Source organism: Fundulus heteroclitus, unplaced genomic scaffold (assembly GCF_011125445.2).
Source record: "Fundulus heteroclitus isolate FHET01 unplaced genomic scaffold, MU-UCD_Fhet_4.1 scaffold_40, whole genome shotgun sequence".
In the NCBI taxonomy this organism is placed as follows: domain Eukaryota; kingdom Metazoa; phylum Chordata; class Actinopteri; order Cyprinodontiformes; family Fundulidae; genus Fundulus; species Fundulus heteroclitus.
The window spans coordinates 3,273,113-3,284,543 of record NW_023396813.1 but is presented as its reverse complement, the minus strand read 5'-3'; the positions used below and the strand labels follow the sequence as shown (position 1 = coordinate 3,284,543).

The 11,431-nt window shown below is 39.5% G+C and overlaps 1 protein-coding gene across 1 annotated transcript; it reads right to left on the bottom strand.

Moving 5' to 3' along the window:
- Positions 1 to 6,762: 6,762 nt before the first annotated feature.
- LOC105922044 (C-X-C motif chemokine 11) lies at positions 6,763 to 7,764 on the bottom strand. The gene is made up of 4 exons (XM_012857939.2): positions 7,623 to 7,764; positions 7,347 to 7,476; positions 7,166 to 7,243; positions 6,763 to 7,057 (listed from the first exon to the last, which is right to left on the bottom strand). Exons 1-4 carry the CDS (start codon positions 7,675 to 7,677, stop codon positions 6,970 to 6,972), a joined length of 351 nt encoding a protein of 116 aa, XP_012713393.1. The 5' UTR covers positions 7,678 to 7,764; the 3' UTR covers positions 6,763 to 6,969.
- Positions 7,765 to 11,431: the final 3,667 nt, after the last annotated feature.

Below are 11,431 nucleotides of genomic sequence, written 5' to 3'. Positions count from 1 at the left end.
TTCATTAAATTTCATTATCATTAATAATAATAATAATAATAATTGAACATTATTGATCTCACAGTGGATAAATTCACTTCTGCATCTTAACCCATCCCCTTGGGGAGCAGTGGGCTGCCACTGTGCGGCGCCTGGGGAACAAACTGGGGTTAAGGGTCTTGCTCAGGGACACAGAGTGCAGGCTGTGGGGATCAAACCGGGTACTTGCATCCTTCTCTGAGTGCAAGCACACTGCTCTAACCACTAGGCCACCACTCCACCTTAATTAAAAACATATTGTGCTTATCATCCAAGTCAGGAGTAGCTGTAGAAAAGGAAAAGTTCACCAAAAAAAGCAAACTGGCTAAATGTTGTGAAGAAACATATTTATCTTGGCCAAAAGCTCTCCCTCTGGTTCTCTTGTACATGCAGATGAGAAATAGATCCAGAGCTAATCTAAGTCCTTTGAAATTATTTTTGTGAGCACAGGGGAGGAGGACCCAATACTAACTTATCCACATTAACCACGGCTTATTTTTAAATATTCAATGTTAGAATATTGTAAGGTTCTGTCACGTTCTTTTTCTCTTTCCCATCAGGCCGTGAGAGCTGCATTAACCCCAGTGGCTGATAAAATCCTGCACCAGTTCCAGCCAGGACAGTGGGTGCTGATCCGAGACACCAGAAGAAGCCACTGGAGAGACAAGCGTTGGACTGGTCCATTCCAGATCCTGCTGGTGACTCACACTGCCATGAAGGTCCAAGGAAGGAACACCTGGATCCATGCCACACAGTGCAAAGTGTTTAAGGAACACCACCTGAGCAGCATCCGGATCCAAACCCTCTGCCTACAGGGGCTTCCAACGACCGCCCACCTGTGCCAGGCCGGTAACAGGGCAGCGTGACGCAAGAGGCAGCGGGATTTTTATTTAGTTTTTCGTTTCTGTTTATAAAAAAAAAAAAAGTACTGAGTACCAGAAGAAAGGACAATCCACTCCACAGCCAAGATCAACATGCAGCGGTACGGAAGACAGACGTTTTTAGAACTGGTGATTGGCATCACACTCATTTTTATCACTCCTGTGCTCACTGAAGAAAAGGTACAACACGAACAATTTGTGACTAAACTGAGTAATCACACCAATCATACCCATCGGCTGACTCAAAGAGAGCCCCATCACTTCAGTGACTTTCATGATCATGCTCATAACATCTAGTGACAACTTATACATCAGACTGCACGGAAAACGAGAAATGACAGTTGTTATGCTTATCTTTGATTCTACATGCTCTTGACAACCAACCATTGTTGTTACCTGTTTCTGTTGACACTGCCTATATTCTAGCAACCATTTTCCCTAGTCATCAATCTAACAGGTTGGTGGAGACCATTTTTAGTGGGTAAAAAAATTACACCATAAGACCGAAAGGATACGTAAGTTTTCTGATGTGACTAATTTAACTTGTGCCATAACAGAAACTCTTTGCAGGTTTTGAGGTAGTAGACATCTGTTTAGTGCAGTAAGAATCCACACCTGATTTTCAGGGAAGGACAGTAGATTGTAATCATACCTGCTTCATGTGCAATGACCCCTAGAAGGCACTCCTCCAAGTCATATGTGGTTAGATCTGACCCTTATACAATTCCAGGATCTTCATTTCCAGCATGCTATGTTTTAACCCTTAATCTTACAGCTTTGCCAGATGGAAGTAAACTGCATGGTACAGGTAACTTAAAATTTTCCCAGCAGAGATGTATTTTCATGTCTTAAGAACATGGTTTGGATGTGTGGAATTAGATCATATTTGCATCTGCCTGCTGATTGGTCTGGAGTGTACTTTTTAGCTCATTTACTACCTGCCATTACTATGTATGATTCAATTTACCCGTTACTGGAACAGAAGGCAAGGCTTAAACAGCAAAAGGGATCTTGGGTATTTTATTTTCTCATTATGGTGTTGCTAATGCAGCACATAGAATCAATGACTTGTCTGTTGAGTTAGAACATCTCACTGCTTTAACTGAAAAAGGTTTCTCCTCTCTGACAAAGGAACAACAGGCTATCAGAACAATGCCCTTGCAAAACAGACTGGCTCTAGATTACCTACTAGCTGAGAAAGGTGGTGTTTGTCACATAATTGGGGAACAATGCTGCACTTTTATTCCTGATGTGTCTAACAACATGACCAATATCCATGATAAATTACAACAGTTGCTGACAATCCAGCAGGAAGAAAATACTGGTTCATCCTGGGATCCTGTGTCTTGGCTCGTTTCTGGTGGTTGGACCTCCTGGTCAATAAAGATTGGAGGAATTCTATCTATTTTCTTTTTGATTTTGATTTTTCTTTCATGTTGTATTATTCCAATTGTTAAGAGAACAGTAATGAAAATGACTTATGCCACTATGCTGAAGATCAATAATGATGCAGACGAGCTTTCTGTTTATACTGACCATAATTTGGACAAGTATGATGTTTCTGAATTAAAAGATGATGACAGTACTAATGAAGATGGATTTTACATTACTTAAAATGCTATAATGATGTAATAACTCTAAGCCAGATGGGGAGTTGATACTGATGTTCGGCATTCTAGTATTTTAAAATTCAGTAAGATGTATGTTTTAACATTTTCTTTCTAATTATTTTTAATTTTATATTCTTTATTTTTCACTTTGCTTATGTTTTTTTTACACAATTTCCTTTTTTTTTTTTTTTTTTTTACTATTACAGGCTCACAGTGTTTGAAAATTTTCTTTATTATGTGATGATTTCAGCATCAGAAGAGAGGATTGTTGTGAAAATTTTATTGATGATCATATCTTGTCTAGATGCACCTGCATATTTCCCGTGTGAAAGAAGCTCTAATGCTCACAGATTCACTATTGTGTTTCCACATCCAAGGACACAGAGAGGAGTTGAGTTAGATAGGAACTGGATCGTACCAGTGGCTGCACTCCTCTGACGATAACTCCCACTTTCTTTGTTAACCCAGAATGTATAAAAGTTAGTGTGTTCTTTTTCTCATTGCTCTGTTTCCTGACTGCGTTAGGAGACAGAGACATTCAAACGCTCATGCCTTTGAATTAAAATAACTTAAAGGAAAACGATGCATCATTTGTTTTCATGAGTGGTGTGCTCACTTAATTGATAATTATTAATATCCATAACAGACCCCAGAAAATTTCACCAGCTCTGAGCCGCAGGATCCGATTGGCTGTCCGTCAAGACACGGGACGATCCTCTACCCAAATTAAGGCCATTACTGGTGCTGACTGCAGCCCAATAACCATCAGACGGCATCTGCGAGAGAAGGGCTTCAGAAACAAAAAACGTCTTCAAAGGCCACGTCTCCTTCAACGCCACAGAATTGCCCGTTTGGACTTTGCAAGGATGCACCAAACATGGGACATTGAACGGTGGAAGAAAGTTGTCTTCTCTGATGAGAAAAAAATTAACCTTGATGGTCCTGATGGCTTCCAACGTTACTGGCATGACAGGGAGATCCCACCCGAGATGTTTTCTACACGGCACAGTGGTGGGGGCGCCATCATGATTTGGGGTGCGTTTTCCTTCAATGGAACAATGGAGCTTCAGGTTGTGCAGGGGCGTCAAACAGCAGCTGGCTATGTGGAGATGTTGCAGCGGGCATCCCTCATGACTGAGGGCCCTCGTCTGTGTGGTAATGATTGGGTTTTTCAACAGGACAATGCTGCAGTTCACAATGCCCGCCTGACAAAGGAGTTCTTCCAAGAGAATAACATCACTCTTTTGGACCATCCTGCATGTTCCCCGGATCTAAACCCAATTGAGAACATTTGGGGATGGATGGCAAGGGAAGTTTACAAAAATGGACATCAGTTCCAGACAATGGATGCCCTTCGTGAAGCCATCTTCAACACTTGGAGCAACGTTCCCACTAGCCTCCTGGAAACACTGGCATCGAGCATGCCTAAACGATTGTTTGAAGTCATCAACAAGAATGGTGGAGCTACTCATTACTGAGTCCTTTTTTTTGACATTTTGATTTCTGTTTTGGGGGGTTTTCGGGTTTTTTTGAGCTATGGTCTTAAACTTTTGATCAGCTGAAAAAATCATGTTTGAGTATAAATGTAGTTTTCAGACAATTCCCTGCTCAAATGTTCTTGTCTCTTGCACTGATTTGACCTTTTAACATTGTGAAGCTCTACTTAGAACCTTCTTAAGATCCAATAGTGCAAAATGAAAATTCTTGCAATTTTTTGACTGGTCTTAAGATTTTGATCAGGAGTATATATATATGTGTGTATATATGTGTATATATGTGTGTATATATGTGTATATATGTGTGTATATATGTGTATATATGTGTGTATATATGTGTATATATGTGTGTATATATATATATATATATATATATATATATATATATATATATATATATATATATATATATATATATATATATATGCAGGCACCGATCTACAGACAACAGCACTTATCTACATAGGAGCAAAACTATATACAGACAAGTGAGAGCAAAGGTGCTCATAACAGCATTTAAAAATGATATAATACAAACCGCGATCTGGGGGGAAAAAAATCAACAAAAAACCTAATAGCGCATCTTAGAATCAAATGCATTACAAAATCATAGCAAAACCAAAAATACTGTATAATATTTTACACCCCCCCCCCCCCCAATAATGTCTATCCAGTAATTTAGGACCATTTTGTTTGCTTTTGGTGTTTAATGTACTTTTCTCTACTTCCATCCCTGCTACCCATTAGCACATATGGTGTTTATGCCGGAAAAACTGTAACTGTAAGGCATGAGGATTATCTATTATAAAATCTTACGCACCCATAAGTGGAGTAAAAGTCGGGCTTCCTGGGACGTATCTCTGGAAGTTTGCTTACTTTCAATACAAAATCGAAATTATTTATTAAGTTAGACAATCATTTAATTCAATCAATTGGTCCCATGTAGCCCCTAAAAGGTTGACGTTTTCAGTCAGCTGATTTATCTGGAAATCGGGTGAGAATTCACCGGATTCAGAGTGTCTGAAAACATAAAGTACATTTTCCTGAATAGGGCTTGGGTGTCATGACGTAATTACTTTGCGTGGCCACCATGTTGATGGCCTCCTTTACTGCTACTCAGACTACTGCCTATGACTACCGCGTACTGTACTCCCTCTCAGCCGTGTTTTAATTTGATTAATTTCACCATAACTTGATTTCAACCATGGTAAACCGTTGCTGTATTGTGGGCTGTAACAGCGCAACACATGATCGCCATGGGAAAAACAGAAAATGGGTTAACTTTCCACCGCTTTCCTGCCTGGAAGCGCAACCACGGAGAACAAGTGTCAGAGATAACGAAGAGTCGTCGGCTCGCTTGGATCGCGGCTGTAAGACGACCAAACATAACTTTCCACAGTATTCCGATGTCAATGAGAGTGTGTTCCCTGCATTTTCATTCTGGTAAGTTAAAGATGCACGGTTTTATTTTATAGCCTACATTGTTTCTTTCCTTCAACCGCAACACCACATACATGCATGAATGCGCGCCCAGAGACGGTTGATATAGGCTCAAATACATGAGAAACCCAGAGGGTTTAGGGAGGGTTGGCAGTTAACGTTACTAACTACACCTTTGAAACACATAGCAGCTAGTTAAAAGTACATTACATGCGTGAGTGGTTGTTAGCACTAACGGTTAGCAGTTACTAAATTAGCAGGTGCCAGAGCCTGTCTGAGCACCGCTTACCTTTGTACGAATTTCTGTGTTCCCACTGTTTGCTGACTATATGATCTGCAGCTCAACTGCACATGAGACTCCAAGGACTTGTAGCTTCGGAACTGTTCAAAGTATAGGCGCTCACATGACAAACAAGCTAGCCGAAGACGTCCGATATGCAAAACGGTGGCAAAAAGTAATTGTCGGTGCTCCACTCATTGTTTGAAACTTCATATGGATCCAAATTATTAGTAATGCTGATTTTTGTCAACATACCGGTCCCTGGCTTCTCTATTTAACGTGTCCCGGTAAATTCCAGATCCTTTTCGGGATTTTAACATCTTTTTTTTAATCTATTCTACTTCTACATCTCTTCGTTCAACAACGTTATGTCAGCGTTATGTTAAAGTTCGCGTAGCCATCAACATGGCCGCCACATCCCACAATGCAACGCGGATCCCAAGCCCTATTGACGTGTATTCTCTCTGAGCGCAGCTTGGTCTGACCTAATATGGCCGCTCTGTCGGCACGCCTCTCACCCGACGACGGGACATCTACGTATACATGTCTGTGGTTACTTCTGCCCTGACGTTCAGACCCCGCTCGCGCGGCGCATTGTTACCTTCTTGTCATTCTTTCAATAAACATCTTTAAACCTGTGCCTGGCTCCCCGTTCGTATTTGCATGTGGGCAAAGCATCTGAAAATCATGACAATAAGCGAGATCTGCAAATCAGGAAATATAAAAAAAAAATTATATACATTTCTTTATAAGCACCATTACTTCTTCACATGGCCTTTGTGCCCCATAAAGCTGCTTTGAATTTTGGAAGAATAAGACTCTTCTGGCAGAGATTAGGGGAACAGAGCACTCTGTATTTTGAAGGACTGAGAATCTGTTGTTACCAGTAAGTAGGTGGCGGATTGCTGCTACCTCGAATGTCATTCCAGATGCCTTTATTCACTGAATGTTGAATGCCTCTGCAGTTTAGTTTAAAGTTATTTTTTTGATCTTGTTTGTAACACACAATGTTGGTTTAAAAAAAGTTGACACAAAAAGTCAGTTAAACTATTTATTTTCCATAGTAGAAAACTAAATCTGTACACTATAAAAGCTTTGTAAACAAGCTTAATACAATACATGCAAAAGAGACTGGCCGTCATGATCACTGGTTCATTTCTGCCCGCTACTAGCATTTAGAGTATTATAGTTGGGAAAGAGAAGAGCAGAGTTGGAGCACCATGCTGTCTGGCTTCAGCAGAGTTCTACAGCTTGGATGTTGCCTGCTGTGTTGTGGAGCTGGAAGTGGAAGTCTGAGCTGAAGCTGTTGTCCCGTACACTGCTTCGGTCTTTCTGAGCACAAACACCACACACGGTCAGAGCAATGCAGCAGATTTCTGAAACATTCAAAATATCACTGCAGAGAAACTCCTCAAAGACAGAGCATTTAGCTGGTCTTACTTGTTCTTCAGATTCAGGATAAACTGTCCAAATCGGGACTTTGGATCCACACACTTTTCCTTGTTTGCCACTGTAATACTAGAGGAAGGAAAACAACATAGGAATCACATTAGAGAAATACAGAGGAAAGCTGCTGAGTGATGATTTCAGCTGTGCATCATTCAGAGAGTAAGAGACTTACATGATCTCAGTGCGTGGGCAGAAGATACTTGGTTGGTAAACAACTGGTTCTGTCTGGATGCGCTGAAGTCTGACCTTGGTCAGGAGGCTGTTGGAACACTTGCATTTGTTCGACCTGTTGGCTGGTTGTCCTGTGGAAAGAAAAAGTGCAGCCTCATTACATGCTGATCTTCTGCCGTTCACACTAAGAAAGAGTCCGGGAGCATAACATTTTGTGATTCACTCAGTCGTTCAAAGATAACACAGAGGAATTCCATCCATGAGGTGTTTACAGTACCTTGTGCACAGAGGAGAAGCAGGCAGGTGAGAAAAGCAATGAGAGCTGACTTCATTTTGAGAGTGCAGAAGGCTTCTGGATTACTCCTCGGTGTGTGTTTCCAGTCTGGATTTCTAATGCAGCGGGTAGTCCTCCTCTTTTATAGTGTCAGGGTCATGTTTTGCACAACCGTACAACGTGATGGAATAGTTTCACTTTCCACTCTGTTTCCCTTTCTTTGCGTCTTCCTTTTTCTTTTACATAGCCAGTTTCCAAGAAGTGAACCTTGTTTTCAGGGGATTGTGTGGATCTCTATGACAAAACACTTTGCACAACTGCTCTTTTCTTATACTTACAGCTTACCCTACAAACCAGAGGCAGTGAAGCCATGAGCTCAGAAATAACAAGATAAATTATTTCACACTGCACAAACCATCTGAGATTTGAGATCAACTTCAACTGTATCATCAGTAAGAGCTGCTGAGGGAGTTGCAGCTGCAACTATAAACTGAATGTAAATCAACAGAAAAAAGAGATAGATGTATTAGATTAATCAGTACATGAGGATATCCATGGATGTTGTGAAGGTCAGCCTCAGGGCAGAACTAGATAATGCTGGAGGGTCTAAGGTATATAAACCTGTCCTGATAATGCCTTGCTGTGCCCTAAAGTGTGCTGGATGTCTGGTGTTCTTCCTGGACCAACTGTCCCAATGACCAGATTAAGGGTTAGCAGGACGATGGATGGATTGTATTGGATTGGATTTAAAGCCAAAAGAACGCCGCTGACAGCACATTAGCTTTCCAACTGACCTGATAGAAGCAGCTGTGTTTAATCTGAAAAAAAAAAAAAAACATCTCTAATGCTTCTTTATACTGCTGTTCAAATGATATAATAAAAAATGGAATAAAAAAGAACTGATTAAAATCACTGAACTCTGAGAAATTCCAGGAGTATATGTTGTCCAGGTGAGTCGCATCATTCATATCAACAATTAATTCTGTTTGAGTAATAAGATTTGAACCTGTTACATTTTTTTATTATTATTTTATCCTATTTATTTATCATCATAACACTTTAATAAAGTATGGTCAACCACAGTGTCAAATATAATTCAATTCAATTATATTTTATTTATATAGCGCCACTTCATGAAGCATGTCATCACAAGGCACTTTACAAAGTCAAATTCAATCAGATTATACAGATTGAGTCAGATTATACAGATTGGTCAAAAATTTCCTATGGGAACCCAGTTGATTGCATCAAAGTCCCGACAAGCAGCATTCACTCCTTATAACCCTTAGAATTCCAAAAACAATGTATACACACATTTGCTTTTCACTTTGCTTTTATGTGACCAGAAGAATAGTTTGGAGATAGCGGGCTGATGGATGCAGGCACTCCAAAGACACATTGTTTAGATCCCATTGCAGACAGGACTTTCTAAAGAGGATGTACTGAAAGTGAACATGTGCGTGGTTGAATGAAACTTTTACTGGGAACCAAAATTAGCAGTTAATGCAAATAAAAACATACATAATTACTCAATGTTTTCTATTTACAAAACAAGAAAAATTTATAAAAAGAAAAGTTTTCCCAGGAGATTTTTTTTAAATGTTTGCATAAACTCGCCTCCACTCTTCATTACAATTGCAGAGCAGTTTGTTGTAACCATTCACTGTAATCTCAGCAGTGCATTTTACAGAAATGGGATGTGAAACCAAAACCAACGAGATGAGGGAAAGCACCAGCCACAGGATTAGCCATGTAAACTAATTAAAGAGGCCAGGGTTAATTCTCTAATGAGAAATGGAGTCTGCAGCTTTATGAATCCAGAAACCAGAACATATGAAGAATACAGTTTACAGTTATGTTATATCTTAAAGATGAGAGTTAAAATTAGGAATTAGGGAAAAAATGCAAAAATGCAAGTGTCCTTCTGACACTTGTGTTGGACGATGCACCCACGGTTTTTGTTTATGAATGCAGAAAAGTTAAATGTAGTTTGTCCAGGTACTCTGTAGATATCTTTGTGTTCTCTTTGGGTGATATTTTCCAAGCCGTTTAGTTTTTTCTATTTCTTATAACAGCACAGTATTTGCTGTGGAGCTGCTAAACAAGGCCATGGACTTCTAGTTAACCAATTTTGTGAATCTGGCATTTTATTTCTTTCTGTGATTTTGTATTCCAAGCAGAAGGATGCTGAAGCTACTAGTGAATAAATGAAAGTGTCAGTTTCGGGGGAGGTGTGTGTGTGTGTGTGTGTGTGTGTGTGTGTGTGTGAAGAGACAGCACCAAAACCAGTTGCTTTCAGATGAACCACAGAACAGGGCTGAAAGAGAGTTGTGGGGCAACAAAACCAAGGACTTCAGACCAAAGCGTTGCAGCTCCACTTCATATAGACCATAATTGAATGATTTTAAAGTGAAAAGGAAAGACCTGAAAATGTCACTACAGGATTCAGTTAGTTAACAGATGTGAATTCTAGGTTTTACTAAGTAACATTAAGTGTCAAAGCAGTGTTATTTGTATACTAGTAAGCATCTTTTGGCTGTAATAGTTAACTAGTGCACATTTAATTTGCCATACTAGTTAGCTAGTTGATGATTTTAGTTGTGTCAGTAATCAAGTAGAATCTACTCAGCAAGTGTGCCTTTTTTGCTCTTCTGGTCAAGCAGGTGAACATTTAAATGAACCTTAAATGTTCACTTCTGTGAACATTTAAGGTTCACTAGTGCACTAATGGGCAGACTTTTCTGATAAGCATGTTGGGTTCTTTTAATGCTAACTAGTTAGCAAAAATTTTTGGTATATCATATAGAGAAGGTGGTGGCCTGAATGTGCCAGCAAGGTTTTCCTCTACAAAAAGGATATCTGGAATCAAGAATTCATCTGGCATCAAAGTAGAAAAGCCACATTAATGAAATAGGAAGCAATTATTGTATAACCTTCAGGCATTTGGATTATTTGTGTATGAATCCATTGGTGGGTGGACATAGTTGTTTGGTTAAATCTAGTCGTTCATTCAAACATTTATTAGCTCCAGTCGTAGGGTATTGTATTTTGTCTGAATAGTGAAACTTTTGATTAGTTAGAAAAAACGTAGCTACTTGCAAAAGGGTTTTACTATCAAGAGGTATTCTTGAACTAGTCCATCAAAAAATAATGGATTTGTGTGAGAAAATCTCCAAAATCAGATGAAATTAAATTACATTGCGTGCAAAAACTATGCATGACTTCAAGGAAATCAAATATTTACACAATTTGCCATGTTTTCCTTTATGCCTGCCTAGGACACAAGGAGGTTTTAACCTTTCAATTCAGTTGGCAACCATTTTAGTTTCATTTCTGGTTTTCCAGCCTTAGCAGCAGTTTGGTTTCATTTTTTCAACAATAGGGTTTAACAGTTCTGCACCAACTTCCTAAATCAGGTTCTGTGCTTTAGAGAATCCATTACAAATCTGCTGTGTTGCACTCTACCAGCATACCTGTATGGTTTTATGAGAATTAGAGGAGGAACAATATTCCCAGCTTCAATCTGCAGCCAACTTAAATAGCTCTTCATCCATTTCTATCACAGCTGATCCAGAGACCGCTCACAGCTGATCCAGAGACCGCTTCTCCAATTTGTCTTTGGTTTAAAAAAAAAAGTCACTAGTCATAAATACCAAAGATCTTAGGTTACATGTCATAAACCTTAGGTCATAGGTCACATGCCAAAAATACCATGTTATATTTCTTACGTTACAGGTCATAAATCTTAGGTCATACGTCACAAGTCATAAATCTTCCCTCATAGAAGACTGGGCAACGTTTCAGGTCCTGAT

Coding starts and splice junctions, on each gene's coding strand:
- LOC105922044 (XM_012857939.2), bottom strand. CDS start 7,677: ATGAAGTCAGCTCTCATTGCTTTTCTCACCTGCCTGCTTCTCCTCTGT. Junction 7,477..7,622: donor GCTTCTCCTCTGTGCACAAG/GTACTGTAAACA, acceptor TTCTTTCCACAG/GACAACCAGCCAACAGGTCG. Junction 7,058..7,165: donor ATCCTGAATCTGAAGAACAA/GTAAGACCAGCT, acceptor GTTTGTGCTCAG/AAAGACCGAAGCAGTGTACG.